The sequence below is a fragment of the Bos grunniens genome, chromosome 4 (genome assembly GCF_055505025.1).
Source record: "Bos grunniens cultivar Pamir isolate PY7600 chromosome 4, Bosgru_T2T1.0, whole genome shotgun sequence".
Taxonomy (NCBI): Eukaryota; Metazoa; Chordata; class Mammalia; order Artiodactyla; family Bovidae; genus Bos; species Bos grunniens.
This window is the reverse complement of record NC_141168.1, coordinates 76,161,987-76,186,334: the sequence shown is the minus strand read 5'-3', so window position 1 is coordinate 76,186,334 and position 24,348 is coordinate 76,161,987. Positions and strand designations below refer to the sequence as shown.

The window sequence follows — 24,348 nt, the reverse complement described above, 5'->3', positions numbered from 1 at the left end:
ATGTTGGGTTGAGGTTGCTCTTTTTTTTTTTTTTTAAGATTTATTTATTTATTTTATTTATGGCTGTGCCGGGTCTTCGTTGCTGCATGTGGGCTTTCTCCAGTTATAGCAAGTGGAGGCTACTCTCTAGTTGCTGTGTGCGGGCTTCTCATTGCAGTAATCTCTCTTATTGTGGAGCACAGGCTCCAGGATGCATGGGCTCAGTCGTTGTGACGAATGGACTTACTTGCTCCATGGCATGTGGTGTCTTTCCAGACCAGGGATTGAACCCATGTCCCCTGCATTGTCAGGCAGAGTCTTTACTACTTAACCACCAGGGAAGCCCAGTTACTAATATTTTGTCAAGGATTTTATATTCATGTTTATGATGAATGCTGATCTGTGATTTTTTGTTTTGTAAAATCTCTGTAGGTTTTGTTATTAGGATTACACTATGCTTATAAAATGAAGTTGAATATATATATTCATATGTAATCTCTGTCCATATGTGTGTACAATTCACACATGATGATGAGAGGAAAAGGAACACTTAGTGGGATGGGAACATGGATAAACATGAACAAGCAGTTCCCAGAATATACATGTACAGTGTTGTTTCACCTTACTGCTAATCAAAAGCATCTAAGTATAAACCGTCATGACTTAAAACATTGATAATATCCATTGTTGGGAAAGTTAGGGTGAAACAGGGATTCCCATCAATTGTTAGTTCAGATATAAATTGATCATTATGTAAGTCAGTTTGTAAATGTATATTAAAATTGGTAGCGTCTACATTTGCTTTGTTCTAGCACTTCCTCTTTTAGAACTTTATCTCAAGGAGAGAGTCTGGTAAGGATATAAGGAGATATACATGAGGATATAAAGATATATACGTGATGTATGTATATATCATCTCTGTTTTTAATAGCAAAAGAAAGTATACATTTTAGGTTGTTCCCAGTAAGAGAATAACTAAATACAGTATGCTACAGTCATAAAGTGAATGTTCTTCAGCCTTTAACAATATACTTAGGTCTGTAGTATACATTATAGAAGGATATTCCTGACATTTAATTAAATGAAAAAAAATAGTAAAACATTGTACTATTATTTCAAAATATGCTTTCATATTGAGTATTAAATCAGAAAAAAGAAGGGAGGGAAGGAGAATGAGAGTGGAAGTAAGAGGAGAGCACAGCAGAATTCATCCAGAATTTATATAGAAATCAAAGTTGTTTGGATCCTGTTACAGGTTTCTTCCTTTGAATATATCTGGACCTAAGTCACTGATTTGTGGGAATAGATCCCATTTTTACTGACAACCAGAGCAGGAGATGCCATACAATTCATCAGGAGCCCACTTGAGCTCTTTTGTAAGTAAAAAATCAGCTTTTGTTTAATAAGAGCATACTGTGTAAAAGATTAAATATATAAACAAATAAGCTGACATAATCTTTATGCAAGTCATGATAGTCCTTGTTACTTATTTTGTGATATGCTGTTTCTCACTTTAATAAATTGGATGGAAACAACTCTGTTAGTGCTAGAAAATAGTAAGCAGTCAGGGTTAATGAAGAGTCAGAACTGCCCTGAGACAACAATCTTTTTCATTTCTGTAAGCAAGAGTTGTGTACCTATCTGTACATTACTGAAGTCTTAGAAAAAAGAACTGATTTTACTAGATTGGTAAATCTTTGTCTTAAATAGAAACAAATGTAACATTGTGGGTTTTTTGTGGGGATAGAAGCTCATTTTCTTAGAATGTTTTGCTCTAGGAGCAGCAGACTTTATCTGTAAAGAGCCATATAGTAAAATTTTTGGACTCTGTGAGCCACGTAGTCTATGAATACTCCGCAGCATTCTCATTTTAATATGCTAGCAGCCATTGACAGTATACAAACAAATGGATGTGTCTGTGTCCCGGTAATACTTTATTAATAATAAGAGGTGGACTGTAATTTGACGACCCTGCTATAGAATCTAAAGACCATTGTTGTTATGATTCTGGAGAAATGTTGGGTCTGGTACCTTAATCCCAAAGGTGACAAGTGGGTAATGTTTATTTGAAATTTCTTGATTGGTTGATTTTTGTTTTCCTTAAATCAGAAGATTTGTTGGACAAAGTTGAGGCAGCTCAGCAAATCAAGACAACCTAATTAAAGTCACTTCGTAACTTGAGTTTTGAGAAATTGATATCAGCAGAAGCAAAACAATTACAAAGAAACAAAAAGTGATTTAGGTACCTGAGAAGGAAATTTGTTAGTCTACCAGAGGTTTCAAAATATTGGAATGGATGTAGAGAAAAAGCTATACAATATTATCAAATTGGAATATTAAGAGACTAAAGATGATACAGGTATTATATTGTCTAATTTCAGGAAAATAGATTGTGTTATCTCCATGGTTCCTTTTAAGAGGAATACATGTAATTATGATCCTTTAAATCTAGTTTAGATAATATAATTGATCTGCTTCTTAGGTGATCTCCACAATCACTTGGATTTTATATATACATTCTAACCTACATACAAACGGAGAAGGCAATGGCAACCCTCTCCAATACTCTTGCCTGGAAAATCCCATGGACGGAGGAGCCTGGTAGGCTGCAGACCATGGGGTCACTAAGAGTCCGACATGATTGAGTCAGACACGATTGAGCGACTTCACTTTCACTTTTCACTTTCATGCATTGGAGAAGGAAATGGCAACCCACTCCAGTGTTCTTGCCTGGAGAATCCCAGGATTGAGGGAGCCTGGTGGGCTGCCGTCTATGGGGTCGCAGAGGGTCAGACACAACTAAAGCAACTTAGTAGCACCAGCAGCAGCTACATAGAAAAACCCTGTTCTTCCCAATTTCCCTAATATGTTTAGAGCTCTCTTAGAAGCTGAAGTTATATTAAAAAAAAAAAAAATTGGTTCAGTTCAGTCTCTCAGTCATGCCCAACTCTTTACAACCCCATGAACTGCAGCATGCCTGGCCTCCCTGTCCATCACCAACTCCCGGAGTTTACTCAGTCTCATGTCCATCGAGTCGGTGATGCCATCCAGCCATCTCATCCTCATCCTAATTTTCCCTAGACTAATATTTTTAAAAACAGTATCTTTTCTCTGGAATACCTGGTCATCTTCCTTTTTTAAAAAGTCAGTAGGAGAAAGCAGGGCTTGATAGTAGATAATGGTGAAATAGAAGTTGCTCATCCAGCCTTACTTTGCCTGTTCTATGTTCCCTCTTTTGGAAGGCACTGCCAGAAGCTGTGTACTGGAAATTATATGTTTTAAAAAGGGATATTTTCATAGTTTTTTTTTGAGGGGGGGCTGGTAGTAGCAGTTGCCTTATGTGTTTCTTATAAGCCCAGCCTGCTATAAGCTACCTTCCTAACATAGAATACCTAGGGGCAGGACATTAATTTAGAAAATTTTCCTCAAAGTGACCTTAAAATTCTGTCTTTACAAATCCTTTACATCCTGTATATAAACTTTGTTCCTTGTTCTTGAAATTAGTGTAGCTTTGGAAGTATAGGAATCAAATTGCAAAATCATTATCTTTTGTGTTGCTTTTCCTTAGTTATCTGCATGTTGAAATGAGGTAAAATTATAAAAATTCAGAAGAACTTTCTGAATGTGTTTGAACAATTTCAAGAGAATTCTCCCTTTATCTGAAAGAAAATAGAAAAGTTTGGAATTTTAGCCTTTTGAGCTTAGTTGTTATTCTTTGCTTAATAGCAGAGTATATATTACAAATATCTATTTATTTGGTTATATGTAGTGTTAGCTGGTAGCTGACATCAGTTTTTCCCTTTTGTGTGTGTAATTTTCCAGGAAGACTCAGTGGTCTCTGTCAAATGAACACAATCTTTTTCCAAAGTTGTGGTGATAGAAAACTCTCTGTGGGATTTTATTTATTCTGGTCACTGTCTGTACTAGTAATTTTTGTTCACTTAATCTCTAACGCTTTTTTCCTTAAGGCTTCTTTCAAAATCTATAATAGAATTTCTCTGTTTTGTGAATGTCCAAAAAATGAAATTCTATGAATGAAGCCTTAATTTGACTCTTGGTAATTAATTTTTAGTTCCATTCATTTGTATTAAAGTGAAGTTGCTCAGTCATGTCCGGCTCTTTGCAACCTGGTAGACTGTAGTCCACCAGGCTCCTCTGTCCACGGGATTCTCTAGGCAGGAATACTGGAGTGGATTGCCATTACATAGCTTTTAAAATATTACCTTTGCTTTCTCTTTTGAAAACACATCTTGAATTTTAATTTTTTTGATAGCCTCCAGTGGGTGGGCCAGTATTAGAGCTCAAAACTGATAACATGAGTGTATAATTTATTAATGGGTTAGGATATAATTACTTAGCTGTTGTTTATATCCCATGTGAAGAGAAACAGAAGTGAAAAGCATTGTTTATGAGCTATATAAAAATTTTGTGGGTTTCCCCTAGTAAAAGCAAGAAATTAAATATTGTTTCAAATATTTTACTTTGTTCAGCTTGGGGTAATATACATTTTGTAGATTTTTTTTTTACCATAATATATTTTTACTTGGCTTCTTTAGGATGCAGTAAGAAGTTTTTCTTTAGGATGCAGTAAGGCAGGAGAAGGGGATGACAGAGGATGAGATGGCTGGATGGCATCACTGACTTCATGGACATGAGTTTGAGCAAGCTCCGAGAGTTGGTGATGGACAGGGAAGCCTGGCATGCTGCAGTCCATGGGGTCACAAAGAGTCGAACACTGCTGAGCGACTGCATTGAATTGAATTGATTGAATAAGTTTTTATAGGAGTTTCTCTTGGTACCCGAGGAGAGAAATACTCATCTTTGTCCAGCTGCTGCTGCTGCTAAGTCGCTTTAGTCGTGTCCGACTCTGTGCGACCCCATAGATGGCAGCCTACCAGGATCCGCCATCCCTGGGATTCTCCAGGCAAGAACACTGAAGTGGGTTGCCATTTCCTTCTCCAGTGCATGAAAGTGAAAGTGAAGTCGCTCAGTTGTGTCCAACTCTTCGTGACCCCATGGACTGCAGCCTACCAGGCTCCTCCATCCATGGGATTTTCCAGGCAAGAATACTGGAATGGGTTGCCATTGCTTTTTCTGCCTTTGTCTAGCTACTCCATGTCATTTATCTCCAGTGGCTTAACTTCCCAACTTCACTGTTCACTTGGAACACTTAAAAATTAAATACATTGAATCTGATAAATGGCATTTTGAATATAGGTTAGAGATAAATTATTATAAATTATATTGAAGTCACATTTTAAACTATTTATTCCCAAGTTTTTGTCTTTGTTTAAAGTCTTAAACATTTATTTTAAAGAAGAAGGATGGTTCCTTTGTGATTATACAAATTTTTTTCCTTCACATTTTGTAAAAAGTGTATAATTTGGGGCATTATTTTCACCATACTCCCTAATTTGTTTCTACCTTGAAGTAATACAAGCGCCTAATAAAATACGCTTTTTATGAGATCTCGCTAAAAAATACGCTTTGATCTTCAAATAGGACAATCAAATAGACAAATTAATAGAAAGGACAATTGAATAGAAAAACTCAAAAGTTCTGTTGCTATGGGAAAGGACAAAAAAGGAGAAGCTACACAGTACCGACTCTTCACCACAGTCATCTTACTTCTTTACCTGTCAGCATTCCCTGAAACTTGAAACATTGGATGATTGAAAACTGGGTTCAGTGATGACAAAGGGAAATCTGAGTGGCAAACCAGGACCACCTTAATTATGATTTTCTTCCCTTGACTTAAAGATAATCTGTTCAGTTCCCAAAACTTGAAATATTTAGATATAAATAAACTTCACCCACTTTTCATGTCATTCCTTCCCCTCCACATCCCTCTAACGAATGCAACAAAACCTTATGTAATGTAGTCTTTCACTGTTAGCTGCACTTTTTAGTACTAGCTCATTTGCTAAAAGAAGAAAATATAAGAGTTTTTATTTTTATTAACTTTGCTACTACTTCTATGTGACTGTATGTGAGATAGAATTCTTTAGTAAATATTGAAAGTTGATAATAAACTAAATGTGTCAATGATGCTTAATGGTTTGGGTTGTCATTACTTCCATAATATCCTTCCTACGAGTTGGGTTTTAGATTAAACATGTTTAGAGTTAAGTTTTGGAGGTTACTGCAGACATAGGGATTTTCTTATTAGTTACCTAAGTGTAGATTTGTAGACCTCTGATTCTGTTTTCATTTTTAAAGCAAAACATGGTATGGTGACAAGGAAAATAGGAAACCTTCAGGACTCTTAGCTCCTTATCCTAATGCTGAAGTAGAGCCTTTTATTTCAAGTTTATAATTCCAGTTACTCAGATAAGAATGATTATGCTTATGGTTCTTTCTTCCTCCTAGATTCGTCTTCTGGATGTCTGAATGCCTTGGCTCAGCAGGGTGCCATAGATGTTTATGTCAGCCAACTGGGAAAAGTGGAATTGAAAGTCCCTAAAGGTTAGCCAAGTGGAATGTTTTATTTTGACATATGATATTAGGAAGATTTTATGTAACATTCAGGAAACAGATGGTCACATTATCTTATCTACACTGACAGAGATTTCAAATAAAATTTTTCTCTGTTAGAACCTGATTTAAAGACTGAAATAAATACTGGCCCTCTAGACCAATGATCTTTGAAACTTTTGGAATTGATGGCCATGAAGACTATCTTTTTTTTTTTTTTTTTTTTGTATTACAAACAAAAATGTTGTAATTTATTGACTGTTATTTTGGAATTTTTCAGTTTAATGTCTGAAATAAATACTCTTTGGAGGGAAAGAGTTTTCATACATTCTTTTGGTAGCTTTCCTGCTCCATTGTAAGAGGGCTTCTCAGGCCATTATACTAGAATAATACTTTTAAAGGTATGATCCTAAAATAAATGTGTCACCAAGAAGGTCCTCTAAAGTGATTAACTAAGTCTCTGGTAGCAGGGGTCCCCAACCCCTGGGCCATGGACCAGTAGTGGTCCCAGGTCTGTTAGGAACTGAGCGGCACAGCGGGAGGTAAGCAAAAGACCAGTGAGCAAAACTTTATCCCTATTTACAGTCACTCCCCATCCCTTGTGTTTTGGCCTCATCTCAGGAAAACAAGCTCAGGGCTCCCACTGATTATGCATTATGATGAGCTGTATAATTATTTCATTATATATCACAATGTCATAATAATAGAAATTAAGTACACAATAAATGTAATGTACTTGAATCATCCTGAAACACCACCCTCTGACCCCGGTCTGTGGAAAATTTGTCTTCCACAAAATCTGTCCTGGTGCCGAAAAGACTGAGGACTGTTGTAGTTTCAGACTTATGATGTGTCTCTTTCTGTAATCTTATTTCTAATACAAATAGTCTATTCTAAGAGTTCAAGTCTTTCATGAAAAATTATATACTTTTTAATCACCTGAAGGCTGAATATGCAAGTCTTTGTATGCATGCATGCACATAGATGTACACATGCATGGTGATAAGTGACTTGGGGACTTGAAGTAGCTTGGCTATAGGGGCTTAAGTGATCTGGGTTTGGAAAGTTAAGAACCATACCTCTGTATAAAAAATTTTTTAGAGAAAATCTGGAAGCTCTTGCATGTAGGCGAGAACATGGCTATGTTTATAACAAGGAAAAACCTCCATAGAGACCATTTGTTCCTGTTAGTAATTTCTTTATCATATTGGTTTAGTACTTTTTTTGTTCAATGAGGCTCTCAGTATTAAAATGAAACTACAAGCATAAATATGTGAAACTGAAGTTATTGCTGATACACAGGTATTATTTGATTTCTCAAGATCACATTTTTTTCCTTTTAAATAAGATAATATTATGTTCTCACTACATTTCTAAGAGCTTCAGTAATACTATTTAGGATATTTTGTAAATGTCAAAAAATTCATATAATTGCATTCTTAAATTGTGAAGACCCAAGGAGAAAAACCGTTACTACATTTACTGTAACTAGTAACAGAGTAAAAACATAGTTTTGGATAGCTCTTACATGGAAATCATTTACTATTTTGTATGAATGGGCAAAAAAGTAAAAGCAAACAAAAAGCATTGTTAATCTTCATCCACTTGAAGTATTTTTAACTATTATTTGGATTGTTTTTCCAGTAACTTACTGAAATAGCACATGATATTGCAAGATTTGATTGGAATTACAATTTTATGTTTTCTCCTGTTGGGACCATGATACTGGCAGGAGCGTAAAGATAACTGGAAACAAAGTTTTCTATCTTAATTCAGGTCTCTTAATTCTCACTAGACTTGGGAGCACTAACTTTCTGAAGTGATGGAAAGTTTTCACAATTCTGTTGCTTACTAGTGAGTAAAGACATCTGGAATCCTTTCCAGCTCTGCCACTGTCTTGCTGAAAGGTTTAAAAGCCAGCCACTTGAGTCTCCTTCGCTGTCCTTTCAGCCCCTGTAGTCATTTTGCCAGGTGAAAAAAACTGTCACAATGCTTATTTCCTCTCTTCCTATGAAAGTTAACATGGTGACCTGATGAATTCATTTGAAAAGGCTATGTTTAGGCTTGAGAGTCAGAATTGCATCTGAGTACTGACTTTTCCACTTAAAATTTTTCCTTGATAAAGCCTTTAATCTTAACCATATAATATCCCTTCAATAAATGATGCTATTGTTAGTATTCACTTTTTAATTTTCAAAATATAGTATTGATGTCAGTAGCCATGAAGCAGTTTTTGAAGTGAAAAGAGGTTGAAGATATAATAGGTGCTGCCCTTTCTAAAGAAGATAGTGTTAGAGATGGCACTTAGGGTAGAGCTTTCAAAAATTGTGAAACTTCATTCACAGGTAGGAATGGAGTTTTGATAGTGATAGTTTTTGCTCTTTAAGGCTGTGGAGAGATAAGGATAGAACTCTTTGCATCATTTAACATTTTTAAGACTCCCATAGATTTACAATCCCTTTATTTAAGAACAGAAAAAAATGTTTTTAAAATTATCACATTTGATGTATTTAGAGATAAAGTTTTAAAACCTTTAGAAAAGGTTTTTAAAATCCATTATTTTCTACATTTTAAAGTATATTTGGTAGAAGAACATGTATCTTCTATTTATCCTGACATTTTCCTAGTTTGCTTTTGAGTTTTCCTAAAGCCCTCATAATTTGTTTTTGTGGGCAGCTTCTATTTAAGTAGCTGACATTGAAACTCTGAAAAGCAATTTGTTTTTTAAATAAGATAAACCAATTGTAGTAATGTGCTTTGTTCCCCACTTTTTGAGGACTAAATACTAAAGTTCATCAGTTTTAACCCCAGATTTCCAGCTCCCATTAGAAAGGTTGAGAAGATACAGAATTAGGGAAACGTAAGCTGATGTTAACCAAACTGGAAAGCACACAATGACCCATAAACAAAAGCCTTCTAGAAGAAATCTTTACAACATTCACAATAATTGTCATCCTGACCTTCTTTGTGGACAGAGATGAGGTTACTGTTTTATGGGAAGGGCCTCTTATTTATTTGATATGTAAGAAATGGAGAAAGAAAACTCTTGAAATGAGAATGTACTGGTGAATTTTCACTGCAACCCATGTAATTGTTTTGAAAAATGACTCCTCCTTAACAGGTGTTTTGTTGTTGTTTTGGTAAGATTGTAGTAGAAATAAAGTTGAGTGTCTTGCTTCAGGTACCCCAAAAGAAGTCTGTAATCCATTAAAAGAAACATTAGTGAGTTGAAATCTAAATATTCCTTTTTAAATTTTTGTTACTGACCCTCCCCTCCACCACAAACAAGGTACTATTGAAAGCATAAGAGCTCAGGGTTCTAGTTAGGTTACAGTGATCAGTGAGATCACAAGTCTGGTAATACAGTGAGGTAGCAGTGTATGAAATACTGCAATGATTAAGAGTGCTGGCTTGTCATTGCAATGGATCTTGATTCTAGCAATAGCTGTCATGGAAACTTGAGCAAGTTCTTACCTGTAAAATTGGGATTACAGTAATACCTCATAAAGTTGAGAGGGAAGTTAAAAGATGATGTAATGAAGGTGTCTGGCTCTTGGTAAATGCTCAATTAATGGTAAATTCTGTCTATAAGCTGCATGTCTATTAAACTCACTTTTCTGGTATTGGACAAGTGGACTAAGACTATTGGCAAAAGAAGAAATAGTAGTTCATGATGGCCTAGTGGCTCATATTCTTGACAAAAGATACTGTGATTGCCTTGGGAATAAGAGATGTTGACCACCTGAGACTGAGGAAAAGGTATTGCTATTTAAATCAAATATACTGATGAGTAAAGACAGACTATTGGGAGCAATATTACTCTTTAAATAATTTTTATAATAGTCTGCAGTACTTTTTATTTCTTTGCATTAAATAAGCTCTCCATTAAATTCATCACAGGCTCTATTCTTGTCAAGGTTCCATCTTCTCTTCAAGCTTATTTACAGTTATCAGGGAAAGAGATTGATGTGAACTCAGATGTCCATGTTGAAGAAATGAATGAAGCTCATAGAGATGATGGTGTGATAATTACTGGTAAGGAGACTGCATTTTGATATGTAAGATGAATAGTCATTGTCCATCTATAAGTAGAAATATGCTACTTAACTGCAGCTTTAGTCTTTTATTCTTTTCTGTTGTCACATAGTGATGTTTGACACATTTTTCTTCCAGCTGCTTATCACTAATACAATTGCAGGCATTTAGTCCTGTCATTGGATAAAGTAGATTTTAGAAACTTTCCTATCAAAGAGATTTCATTTATACATTCATCCATCAATATAAATTTGAGTTGCTTCTACCTCTTGGCTACTGTGAATGTTGTCATGAACATGAGTGTGCGAACTTAGCCTTTAAAAGGAAGGCAATCTTGTTATATGCTTACAACATCAGTGCACCTTGAGGACACTACAGTAAGTGAAATAAGCCAGTCACAGAAAGACAAATAATGTCTGATTACATTTACATGGGATATGTAAAGAATCAAAATAGAGAGAGAGGAAAATGGGGAGTTGTTCAGCAGGTATAAAGTTTCAGTTTTGAAAGATGAAAAAGTTCTGGAGATCTGTTGCACAACAATGTGAATATACTTAACACTACTAAACTGTAGATTTTATAATAGTTAAAATGATTATAATTTGACAAAATGATTAATTTTGATTATAATAAAAAACAAAATAAAATGGTAAATTTTATTTTCTGTGTTTTTTACTATAACCAAAAATCTCTCTTTTTTTATTTTCTGGCATAGTTGCTTTCTAATTCTTGGTCTTAAAAATCAATTACAGTTGACCCTTGAATGACAGAGAAATTGTGGTCATTGGTCCCCCACTTGAGTGCAAAGTCAAAATTCCAGCTGTAGCTTTTCAGTGAGTCCTCCATATTAGTGGTTCCACATCTGTAGATTCAACAAACTGCAGATCATGTAGTAATGTCATATGTATTATTTTTAAAAAATCTGTGTGAGTGGATTCACATAGTTCAAACTTGTGTTCTTCAGTTTGAACTGTAAACACATATATTATATTGTAAGATATGAAGTTAACTTTGTATAATTGTAATAAAGAAATAGGAGTTTGGTATGGTATTGTACGCATTGTAAACTTGATCTTTTAGTTTGACAAATTCTTAATTCCAAAAATATGTAAAGTTTTTCCACGTTTTTTCTAATTACCTTTGGCTATACTGATAACTGATACTACCTCAGAAAATATTTATGGTATGGATAATACATTTATATAGTAAAAAAAAAAAAAGTAATAAGTAATGCCGGTGAACTTCTCCTTTACATCTTACCAGAGTGTAATTGAGACAGACACTGAAATCACCATGAGGTTTTGATATAATTTTATATGTATATATATGCAAGATTGTTTTAAATTGCTGGTCTCTTACTTTCAAATGCGTTTCCAATATCCTGCATTTGCACTATCCTCACGGTTGCTGGTTTTGATATCATATTTGTGTGTGAATGATTCTCTATCTTTATTTTATGTTTGTCTTTATTGGTGAGCTTTCCTATTTGTAATTTGTTTCTAATTTTGGCCTTTTCTTTTCCACATAGAGAAGTTCCTTCACCATTTGTTTTAAAGCTGACCTGGTGGTGCTAAATTCTCTTAACTTTTGCTTGTCTATAAAGCTTTTGATTTCTTCATCAAATCTGAATGAGAGCCCTGCTGGGTAGAGTATTCTTTGTTGTGGGTTTTTCCACTTTCATCACTTTAAATGTATCGCGCCACTTCCTTCTGGCCTGCCAAGTTTCTGCTGAAAAAATCAGCTGATAACCATATGAGGATTCTATGTTGTTTGTTGCTTTTCTCTTATTGCTTTTAATATTTTCTCTAATTTTTGTCAGTTTGATTAATATGTGTCTCAGTATGTTCTTCCTGGGATTAATCCTATAATGGACTCTTTTTACTTCTTGAACTTGAGTGTTTCCTTTCCTGTGTTACAGAAATTCTAAACTATTATCTCTTCAAATATTTTTCCTCCCTTTTTCTTTCTCTTCTCCTTCTCGGACCCTTATAATGCGAATGTTGGTGCATTTAACATAGAGATCTCTGAGTTTGTCTTTATTTCTTTTCATTCTTTTTTCTCTATTCTGTTCCACAGCAGTGATTTCCATCAATCGGACTTCCAACTCACTTACTCATTCTTCTGCCTCATTTGTTCTGCTTTGATTCCTTCTAGTGTATTTTTCATTTCAGTTATTATATTGTTCATCTCCATCCTTTAAGGCTTCTAGTTCTTTATTAACCATGTCTTGTATCCTCTCAGTCCAGTCCGTGTACCACGCATTTTCTGAGATCTTGGACCATCTTTACTATCATTTCTGTCAATTCTTTTTCAGGTAGTTTGCCAATCTCCACTTCACTTAGTTGTTTTTCTGTACTTATATCTTGTTCCTTTGCCTGGGACATATTTTGCTGCTATCTCATTTTGTCTAACTTTCCATGTTCATGGTTTGTTTTTCTCATGATTGTAGTTCTTCTTGGTTCTAGTATCTGCCTCCTGGGAGGTGAAGTTGGCCTAAGGTCTTGGGCAGGCTTCCTGGTGGGTGGAACTGGTGCCTGCCCACTGGTGGGTGGAGTTGGGACTTGTCACTCTGGTGGGCAGGGCCATGTCAAGGAATGTATTTGTAGTCAGCTCTTGGCTCAGGACCAAGAAACGGAGTAGCCCTCATGGTCAACAAGAGTCCAAAATGCAGTACTTGGATGCAGTCTCAAAAATGACAGAATGATCTCTGTTTGTTTCTGAGGCAAACCGTTATAATATCACAGTAATCCAAGTCTGTGCCCCAACCAGTAATGCTAAAGAAGCTGAAGTTGAACAGTTCTATGAAGACCTACAAGACCTAATAGAACTAACACCCAAAACAGATGTCATTTACATTATAGGGGACTGGAATGCAAAAGTAGGAAGTCAAGAGCTACCTGGAGTAACAGGCAAATTTGGCCTTGGAGTACAAAATAAAGCAGGGCAAAGGCTAATAGAGTTTTGCCAAGAAAACGCCCTGGTCATAGCAAACACCCTCTTCCAACAACACAGGAGAAGACTCTACACATGGACATCACGAGGTGGTCAACACTGAAATCAGATTGATTATATTCTTTGCAGCCAAAGGTGGAGAAGCAAAAACAAGACCCGGAGCTGACTGTGACTCAGATCATGAACTCCTTATTGCTAAATTCAGACTTAAATTGAAGAAAGTAGGGAAAACCACTAGACCATTCAGGTATGACCTAAATCAAATCCTTTATGATTATACAGTGAAAGTGAGAAATAGATTTAAGGGACTAGATCTGATAGAGTGCCTGATGAACTATGGATGGAGGTTCATGACATTGTACAGGAGATAGGGATCAAGACCATCCCCAAGAAGAAGAAATGCAAAAAAGCAAAATGGCTGCCTGAGGAGGCCTTACAAATAGCTGTGAAAAGAAGAGAAGCGAAAGGCAAAGCAGAAAAGGAAAGATATACTCATTTGAATGCAGAGTTCCAAAGAATAGCAAGGAAAGATAAGAAAGCCTTCCTCCTGGATCAACGCAAACAAATAGAAGAAAATAATAGAATGGGGAGGACTAGAGATCTCTTCAAGAAAATTATGGATACCAAGGGAACATTTCATGCAGATGAGCACAATAAAGGACAGAAATGGCATGGACCTAACAGAAGCAGAAGATACTAAGAAGAGGTGGCAAGAATACACAGAAGAACTATGCAAAAAAGATCTTCATGACCCAGATAACCACAATGGTGTGATCACTCACCTAGAGCCAGACATCCTGGAATGCAAAGTCAAGTGGGTCTTATAAAGCATCACTATGGACAAAGCTAGTAGAGGTGATGGAATTCCAATTGAGCTAATTAAAATCCTAAAAGATGATGCTGTGAAAGTGCTGCTGCACTCAATATGCCAGCAAATCTGGAAAACTCAGCAGTGGCCACAGGACTGGAAAAGGTCAGTTTTCATTCCAATCCCAAAGAAAGGCAGTGCCAAAGAATGTTTAAACTACTGCACAATTGCACTCATCTCATATGCTGGCAAAGTATTGCTGAAAATCCTCCAAGCCAGACTTCAACAGTACATGAACCATGAACTTCCAGAGGTTCAACCTAGATTTAGAAAGTAAGACAGAGGAACCAGAGATCAAATTGCCAACCTCTGCTAGATCATCGAGAAAGCAAGAGAGCTCCAAAAAAACATCTACTTCTGCTTTATCAACTATGCCAAAGCCTTTGACTGTGTAGATCACAACAAACTGTGGAAATTCTTAAAGAGGTGATAATACCAGACCACCTGACCTACCTCCTGAGAAATCTGTATACCAGTCAAGAAGCAACAGTTACAACTGGACATGGAAAAATAGACTGGTTCCAGTTTTGGAAAGGAGTACATTGTATATTGTCACCCTGTATATTGTATGTTGTCACCCTGCTTATTGAACTTCTATGCAGAATACATCATGCAAAATGCTGGGCTGGATGAAGCACAAACTGGAATCAGGATTACCAGAAATATCAATAACCTCAGATATGCAGATGACACCACCCTTATGGCAGAAAGCGAAGAACTAAAGAGCCTCTTGTTGAAAGTGAAAGAGGAGAATGAAAAAGCTGGCTTAAAACTCAACATTCAGAAAAGAAAGATCATGGCATCCAGTCCCATCACTTCGTGGCAAATAGATGGGGAAACAGTGGAAACAGTGTCAGACTTTATTTTGGGAGGCTCCAAAATCACTGCAGATGGTGACTGCAGCCATGAAATTAAAAGACCCTTGCTCCTTGGAAGAAAAGCTATGACCAACCTAGACAGCATAATAAAAAGCAGAGACAAAGCTTTGCCAACAAAGGTCTGTCTAGTCAAAGCTATGGTTTTTCTAGTGGTCATGGTGGACTATAAAGAAAGCTGAGCACTGAAGAATTGATGCTTTTGAACTGTGGTGTTGGAGAAGAGTCTTGAGAGTCCCTTGGAGTGCAAGGAGATCAAACCAGTCAATTGTAAAGGAAATCAATCCTGAATATTCATTGGAAAGAGTGATTCTAAATCTAAAACTCCAATACTTTGACCATGTGATACAAAGAACTGACTCATTGGATAGATTCAGTGCAATGCCTATCAAGCTACCAATGGTATTCTTCACAGAGCTAGAACAAATAATTTCACAATTTGTATGGAAATACAACAAACCTCGAATAGCCAAAGCTATCTTGAGAAAGAAGAATGGAACTGGAGGAATCAACCTGCTTGACTTCAGGTTCTACTACAAAGCCACAGTCATCAAGACAGTATGGTACTGGCACAAAGACAGAAATATAGATCAATGGAACAAAATAGAAAGCCCAGAGATAAATCCACACACATATGGACACCTTATCTTTGACAAAGGAGGCAAGAATATACAGTGGATTAAAGACAATCTCTTTAACAAGTGGTGCTGGGAAAACTGGTCAACCACTTGTAAAAGAATGAAACTAGAGCACTTTCTAACACCATACACAAAAATAAACTCAAAATGGATTAAAGATCTAAACGTAAGACCAGAAACTATAAAACTCCTAGAGGAGAACATAGGCAAAACACTCTCCGACATACATCACAGCAGGATCCTCTATGACCCACCTCCCAGAATATTGGAAATAAAAGCAAAAATAAACAAATGGGACCTAATTAAACTTAAAAGCTTCTGCACAACAAAGGAAACTATAAGCAAGGTGAAAAGACAGCCTTCAGAATGGGAGAAAATAATAGCAAATGAAGCAACTGACAAACAACTAATCTCAAAAATATACAAGCAACTCCTGTAGCTCAATTCCAGAAAAATAAATGACCCAATCAAAAAATGGGCCAAAGAACTAAATAGACATTTCTCCAAAGAAGACATACAGATGGCTAACAAACACATGAAAAGATGCTCAACATCACTCATTATCAGAGAAATGCAAATCAAAACCACAATGAGGTACCATTTCACGCCAGTCAGAATGGCTGCGATCCAAGAGTCTACAAGCAATAAATGCTGGAGAGGGTGTGGAGAAAAGGGAACCCTCTTACACAGTTGGTGGGAATGCAAACTAGTACAGCCACTATGGAGAACAGTGTGAAGAGTCCTTAAAAAACTGGAAATAGAACTGCCTTATGATCCAGCAATCCCACTGCTGGCATACACACTGAGGAAACCAGAAGGGAAAGAGACACGTGTACCCCAATGTTCATCGCAGCACTGTTTATAATAGCCAGGACATGGAAGCAACCTAGATGTCCATCAGCAGATGAATGGATAAGAAAGCTGTGGTACATATACACAATGGAGTATTACTCAGCCATTAAAAAGAATACATTTGAATCAGTTCTAATAAGGTGGATGAAACTGGAACCTATTATACAGAGTGAAGTAAGCCAGAAAGAAAAACACCAATATAGTATACTAACACATATATATGGAATTTAGAAAGATGGTAACAATAACCCTGTATACAAGACAGCAAAAGAGACACTGATGTATAGAACAGTCTTTTGGACTCTGTGGGAGAGGGAGAGGGAGAGGGTGGGATGATTTGGGAGAATGGCATTGAAATATGTATAATATCATGTATGAAACAAGTCACCAGTCCAGGTTCGATGCATGATACTGGATGCTTGGGGTTGGTGCCCTGGGACGACCCAGAGGGATGGTATGGGGAGGGAGGAGGGAGGAGGGTTCAGGATGGGGAACACATGTATACCTGTGGCAGATTCATTTTGATATATGGCAAAACCAATACAATATTGTAAAGTTAAATAAAATAAAATAAAAAAAAAAAAAGGAAAAGACCCTGATGCTGGGCAACATTGAAAACAGGAGGAATAGGGGACGACAGAGGATGAGATGGTTGGATGGCATCACCAACTTGATGGACATGAGTTTAAGTAAGCTCCAGGAGTTGGTGATGGACAGGCAAGCCTGGCTTACTGCAGTCCATGGGGTCACAAAGAGTCTGACACAACTGAGGCACTGAACTGAACTGAGCTGGCTCAGGACAACTTTATGCAACCTGTCTTCTGATGGGTATGGCTGTTTCCTTAGCCCCTACCCAACCCCAGCCCCCCTACCCACCACCCAACCCCGCCATTAGTTGTTTGTCCTGAGGCTTCCCAGCACTGGAGCCTGCAGGCTTTTAGTGGGGTTGGGTCTCAGTGTCAAAATGTTGACCTCTGGCAGAGTTCACTCGGATGATAATTGTTCACTGGGGTGTCTGCCACTAGTGTCCTTGCCTCCACAGTGAGCCACAGCTGATCCCTGCCTCCACCAGAACCCCTTAAAAATCCACCAGTAGGTCTGGCCTAGGCTTCTATGGAGTCACTGGTTTTTCCTGGGTGCGCACATGAAACCTGTGTGCACTCTCTGAGAGTGGTTTCTGTGTTTTCCCAAATCCTGTGGAGCTCCTGTACTGCAGCCCTGCTGGCATTCAAAGCCAAATGCTCTGGGGGCTCCTCCTCTTGATGGCAGACCTCCAGACTGGGGAGCCTGATGTGGGGCTCAGAACTCTCACTCCTATGGGAGGACCTCTGTAATGTAATTATTTTCCAGTCTGTGGGTCACCGATTCAGCAGGTATGGAATTTGATTATGTTGTGAAAACTTCTCTTATACCATCTTGTTGTAGCTTCTCCATCTTTGGATATAGAATATTATTTTTGGTAAGTTTGAATCTTTTGTTGATGATCGCTTAGCAGTTAGTTGTGGTTTTGGTGTTTTCATGAGAAGAGATGAACTCAAGTCCTTCTGCTGCACAATCTTGTCTCTAGCGCAGAGGACACTGAAATGAAAGTGTGTATGTGAATGTATGCTGCAGGCTTACCCATGAGATTTCTTGAGAAAAAGGAAGTATTTGTGGTGGTGATGATGGCAGTGGGGTGTCTTCTTGAGATCAAGTTTCACAATAATTAATAGCCACTATATTAAATCTTGGCAGAGAGTAGAGATTATTTGGGGGAAGGGAGAATTTATTTCCTCAAAAGTAAAGGAATTTATTTAATGACCAAAAAAAAAAAAATCAAGTTTTTGACTTAGATATTCATTTTATAAATCATAAAAGTTAAAAAGGCAGTCTTAAAATCATAAAATATTAGCAAAAAGTGTAGCAGTAGTAAAAAATAACACCTGTACAATTTCAGATTAACTCAGACTCTTGGTTACACAGAGAAAATCTGATGAAAATTTTAAGGTTAAATGTGGTAAGAATCAATTTCTTGTGATATGATATCTTGAATTTGATAAAGAACCAATAGAGTTACCTTTTTTGGCCCCTTAATATAAAGTAATAATACAAATTTATTTAATAATGCTCTGAATGATAGCATAATCAAATTATTTTTCATGTTAGAATTTTGAATTATAAATATTATTTTTACTTTTCATTCTGTAACTCATAAAATCATGCATTTCTGAAATTTAGACTTGGTTTAAGTTCCTTTTCAAAACCTTGTTCTCATCATTTCAGCCTTTTAAAAAAGATCTCATTATATCCTCTAAGAATACCTGGTAGTCCTGTCATTAGATAAAATCATTATTTGCAGACCTGATATCTTTTATTAAGTTCTTGCCCATTTCCATTCCACTAAACAGGTACCACTTTAAACTTAATATATGTAAAAACAGATATTATCTTTTACTAGGCTAGTTCTTCCTCCTCCTGTTGTCTCTATTTTCCTTTTTTTGGTCAGTCACTCAAAAAACATTTATTGAGTCAGGTACTGCTAGAAACTAGGAGTGCAAAGATAAGGTAATAAAGCATGGTCTCTCTGACATATGAGAAGCTTATGTCCTAGTGAAGCAAGATAGACAAACCAATGAATATAATAAAGTGGAATAAATGTTGTAATAAAGGTATGTGCATGGTACCGTGAGAGCATGAAAGTGGCACGTCTAAATTATACTAGCATTGTGAATTTGAGGAAGTAAGACAAGTTCAATAGAGTATAGCGAGTGAGGGGCAGAGTGGTATAAAAGGAGGCTGGAGAGTTCAAGAGGGGTCAGATCATAGAGGGCTAATTTAGCTTTTATAGCAAATGCACTTCAAAGGCACTGCAAGGTTTCAATCTGGAGTTCATATAATCTGATCTGTGTATTAGAAAGATCACTGAACTTCCTAGTGGTCCAGTGGTTAAAATCCACCTGGCAATGCAGGGGACATGGATTCAAACCATCGTCTGGGAAGAGTGCACATGCTGCGGGGCAGCTAAGTCCATGCGATCACAACTAGTGAGTCTGCATGCTGTAGAACCCGTGCTCTGCAACAAGAGATGCCACCGTAATGATAAGCCCATGCACCACAACTAAAGAGTAACCCCTCTTGCCGCAACTAGAAAAGGCCCCTGCACAGCAATGGAGACCCAACACAACAGCAACAAAAGAAAGATTACTGAATGTTGAGTGGGGAAATATTGGAAAGGACAATGGTGGGTGAAAGAAAAGTTAATGATAATTAACAGATTATCACAGTAATTCAGGGGAAAGAGTTTAGTGGCCTGGACTCCACAATCATCTATTTTAAATCAAACAAGTGAATGCTGCTGCTACTGCTAAGTCATTTCAGTCGTGTCTGACTCTGTGCGACCCCATAGACGGCAGCCCACCAGGCTCCCCCGTCCCTGGGATTCTCCAGGCAAGAACATTGGAGTGGTTGCCATTTCCTTCAATGCATGATAGCGAAAAGTGAAAGTGAAGTCACTCGGTCATATCTGAATCTTCGCGACCCGATGGACTGTAGCCTACCAGGCTCCTCCGTCAATGGGATTGTCCAGGCAAGAGTACTGGAGTGGGGTGCCATTGCCTTCTCCAAAACAAGTGAATAAAAAGCCTTAAATAAGTTTTGGTTGAAAAACATAGATACAGGTATACCTCATTTTATTGTACTTTATTATACTTCACAGGTACAGTGTTTTTCACAAATTGAAGTTTTGTGACAATTCTGTGTGGAGCTTGTATATTGGTGCCATTTTTTCCAGAACATTTGCTTCCTTTGTGTCTCTGTATCTCACTTTGTTAATTCTCGCAGTATTTTAATTTTTAAAATTGTTATTATATGTGTTTTGGTGATCTGTGATCTTTGATGCTACTGTTAAAATTGTTCTGGGACACCATGATGATCCCTATGAGACATTGAACTTAATTGATAAAGGTTCTGTGTCATCTGATTGCTCCACCAATTGGCTGTTCACCTGTCTCTCTCCCTCTCCTCAGATCTCCCTGTTTCCTGAGAGACATTATTGAAATAGGGTAATGAAATAACCCTGCAATGGCATCTAATAAGTGTTCAAGTGAAAGGAAGGGTTCAAGTGAAAGGAAGGAACTTCCAAGTGAAAGGAAGAGTCCTAAGCATTCAAGTGACAGGAGAAGTTCCATATCTCTCACTTTAAATCAAAAGCTAGAAATGATTAAGCTTAACGAGGAGCACATGTTGAAGCCAAAATAGGATGTGAACTTGGCCTCTTGCACTAAACAGGTAAACAAGTTATGAATGCAAAGGAAAAGTTCTTGAAGGAAACTAAAAGTGGTACTTCAGTGAACACATGAATGATTAGAAAGTGAAACAGCCTTATTGTTGATATGGTGAAAGTTTTAGTGGTTTGGATAGAAGAACAAGCCACCCACAACATTCCCTTAAGCCAAAACCTAATCCAGAGCAAATCCCTAATTCTCTCCAATTCTACAAAGGGTGAGAAGGATGAGGAAACTACGAAAGAAAACTTTGAAGTTAACAGAGTATGGTTTAAGGAAAGAAGCCATCGTAAAAGTGCAAGGTGAAATAGCAAATGCTAATGTACAAACTGTAGCAAGTTATCCAGAAGATCTAGCTAAGGTAATTAATGAATGTGACTACACTAAACAATAGATTTTCAATGTAGAAGAAACAGCCTTACATTGGAAGAAAATTCCATCTAGGACTTTCATAGCTAGAGAAGTCAATGTCTGGCTTCAAAGCTTCAGAAGACTTTATTAGGGGCCAATGCAGCTGGTGACTTAAAGTGTCCATTTTCCATACCAAAAATCCTACACAGCTTCAGAATTATGCTCAACCTACTCTGCAGAAAAGACTAGAGATCTCTTCAAGAAAATTAGAGATACCAAGGAAACATTTCATGCAAAGATGGGCACAATACAGGGTGGAAACAATATGGTCTTAACAGAAGCAGAAGATATTAAGAAGAGGTGGCAAGAATACAAAGAAGAACCATACAAAAAAGATCTTAGTGACCCAGATAACCACGATGGTGTGATCAGTCACCTAGAGCCAGACATCCTGGAATGCGAAGTTAAGTGGGCCTAAAGAAAATAGAAAAAGCAACAGAATTCCAGAAAAACACTATTTCTGCTTCATTGAATATGCTAAAACCTTTGACTCTGTGGATCACAACAAACTGGAAAATTCTTCAAGAGATATGAGTACCAGACCACCTTACCTGCCTCCTGAGAAATCTGTATGCAAGTCAAGAAGCAATAGGTAGAACTGGACTTCGAATAATGGACTGGTTCCAAATTGGGAAAGGAGCACATCAAGGGTGTATTTTGTCACCCTGCTTATTTAACTTCTATGCAGAGTACATCATATGAAATGCCAGGCTGGATGAAGCACAAGCTGGAATCAAGATTGCCAGAGAAGTATCAATAACTTCAGATATGCAGATGACACCACCCTTATTGCAGAAAGCAAAGAAAAACTAAAGAGCCTCTTGATGTGAAAGAGGAGAGTGAAAAAATTGGCTTAAAACTCAACATTCAGAAAACTAAGATCATAGCATCCTGTCCTACCTCTTCATGGCAGATAGATGGGGAAATAATGGAAACAGTGACAGACTTTATTTTGGGGGTCTCCAAAATTAATGCAGATGGTGACTACAGCCATGAAATTAAAAGACACTTGCTCCTTGGAAGAAAGCTATGACCAGCCTAGACAGCATAATAAAAAGCAGAGACATTACTTGACCGACAAAGGTCCATTCAGTCAAAGCTATGGTTTTTCCAGTTGTCATGTACAGATGTGAGAGTTGGACCATAAAGAAAGCTGAGTGCTGAAGAATTGATGCTTTTGAACTGTGTTGTTGGAGAAGACTCTTGAGAGTCCCTTGGACTGCAAGGAGATCCAACCAGTCCATCCTAAAGGAAATCCGTCCAGAATACTCATTGGAAGTAAATTACTAAATGACTGATGCTGAAGCTGAAGCTCTAATACTTTGGCCCCTCATGTGAGGAACTGACTCATGGAAAAGATGCTGGGAAAGATTGAAGGCAGTAGGAGAAGGGGACAATAGAGGATGAGATGGTTGGATGGAATTACCAACCTGATGGACATGAGTTTGTACAAGCTCTGGGAGTTGGTGATGGATAGGGAAACCTATCCCATCACCTAACCTATCCAGGGAAACCTGGCGTGCTTCAGTCCATGGTGTCAGATTCGGACAGGACTGAGCAACTGAACCTAACTGACTCTGCCTGTACTCTAGAAATGGAACAGCAAATCCTGGGTTTGTTTTGCACATCTGTTTACAACACGGTTTACTGAATATTTTAAGCCGACTGTTGCTACCTACTACTCAGGAAGAAAAAAAGAAATTCAAAATATTGCTTCTGAGACAATGTACCTGGCCACCTAAGAGCTGTGATAGAGACATACAATGGTGTTAATATTGTTTTCCTGCCTGCTGATACAACATCCAAGTTGATGTGGAGTAAATTCAACTTTCAAGTCTTACTGTTTAAGAAATAAATTTCATAAGGCTCTAGCTGCCAAAGATAGTGATTCCTCTGATGGATCTGAGCAAAATGAACTGAAAACCTTCTGGAACGGATTCACCAGTCTAGATGTCATTAAGAATATTTGATTTTATAGGAAGAGGTCAAAATATCAACAGTGAAAAGAGTTTGGAAAAAGTTGAGTCCAACCCTCATGGATGACTCTGAGGGGTTCAGGACTTCAGTAGAGGAAGTAACTACAGATACAGTAGAAATGCAAGAAAGCTTGAATTATAAGCAGAGCACAGAAATATATGACTAAATTACTGCAGTTTCATGATGAAACTATAATATTGAGGAATTGCTTCTGTGAATGAGCAAAGAGAGTGATATTTTTGAGGTGGAATCTAGTCCTGGTGAAGATGCTAGCAGACTTGAAATTATAACAAAGGATTTAGAATATCACACAAATTTAATTGATAAAGCAGGAGCAAGATTTGAGAGGATTAGCTCCAATTTTGAAAGTTCTACCGTGGGTAAAATGGTATCAAACAGTATTGCATGCTATGGAGAAATTGTGAAAGGAGGAGTCAGTCAGTAGAGCAAACTTCATCGTTATTTTATTTTAGGAAATTGCCATATCCATTCCATCCTTCAGCAACCACCACCCTAATCAGTCAGCAGCCATCATCATCAAGGCAAGACTGTCTACCAGCAAGAAGATTATTAATTGCTAAAGGGTCAAATAATGAGCAATTTTTAGCAATATTTTTTACTTTACAATTTACAGATTTTTATTATACTTAAAAATGTATCAAATTTTAAATTATGATTGTAAATGGATGCTATGAGGAAGATGTATGCTTACCTCATTTGTTATTATGAAGCTCCTTAGCCCATTTAATTATTTTTTGTGTTATTATGTCTTATACTCTAGCCCCTGTTTCCTAAACCAGGAAGGACCAAATTGCAGAACAAAGTTTATTTCCTGCTCACAGCCCAAGAATCAGATTTCTTTTGGCGAGTGGCACATGATACACTGTGAGATTGGGCCCCAAATGGATCTGTAGGTTGTCTCTGATATTAAATTAAACCCATGAGAGTGGTAATACAGAGAGATTTCAGATAAAGATTTCAGCAGTCTTTTGTAGAGAGAGCTGTATGAACAAGTTATTGGGTTT

The 24,348-nt window shown here is 37.2% G+C and overlaps 1 protein-coding gene across 12 annotated transcripts in view; it reads left to right on the top strand.

Annotated features, from left to right (window-relative positions):
* FAM185A (family with sequence similarity 185 member A) overlaps positions 1-24,348 on the top strand; it is a 77,467-nt gene that overhangs the window by 42,867 nt on the left and 10,252 nt on the right. For 4 of the 12 annotated variants that reach the window (XR_015162728.1, XR_015162726.1, XM_086397084.1 and 1 more), the window contains 2 exons: positions 6,349-6,444; positions 10,354-10,488. The exons of 3 other annotated variants lie outside the window; for them this stretch is intronic. Coding sequence is in view for 4 of the 9 variants with exons in the window: in XM_086397084.1 (XP_086253210.1) it covers positions 6,349-6,444; positions 10,354-10,488 (231 nt within the window). In the remaining 5 variants the exon portion in view is untranslated. Of the gene's footprint in view, positions 1-1,234; positions 1,356-6,348; positions 6,445-10,353; positions 10,489-24,348 lie in introns of all 12 variants that reach the window. 5 more of the 12 variants (XR_015162725.1, XR_015162729.1, XR_015162727.1 and 2 more) reach the window with 2 other exon arrangements.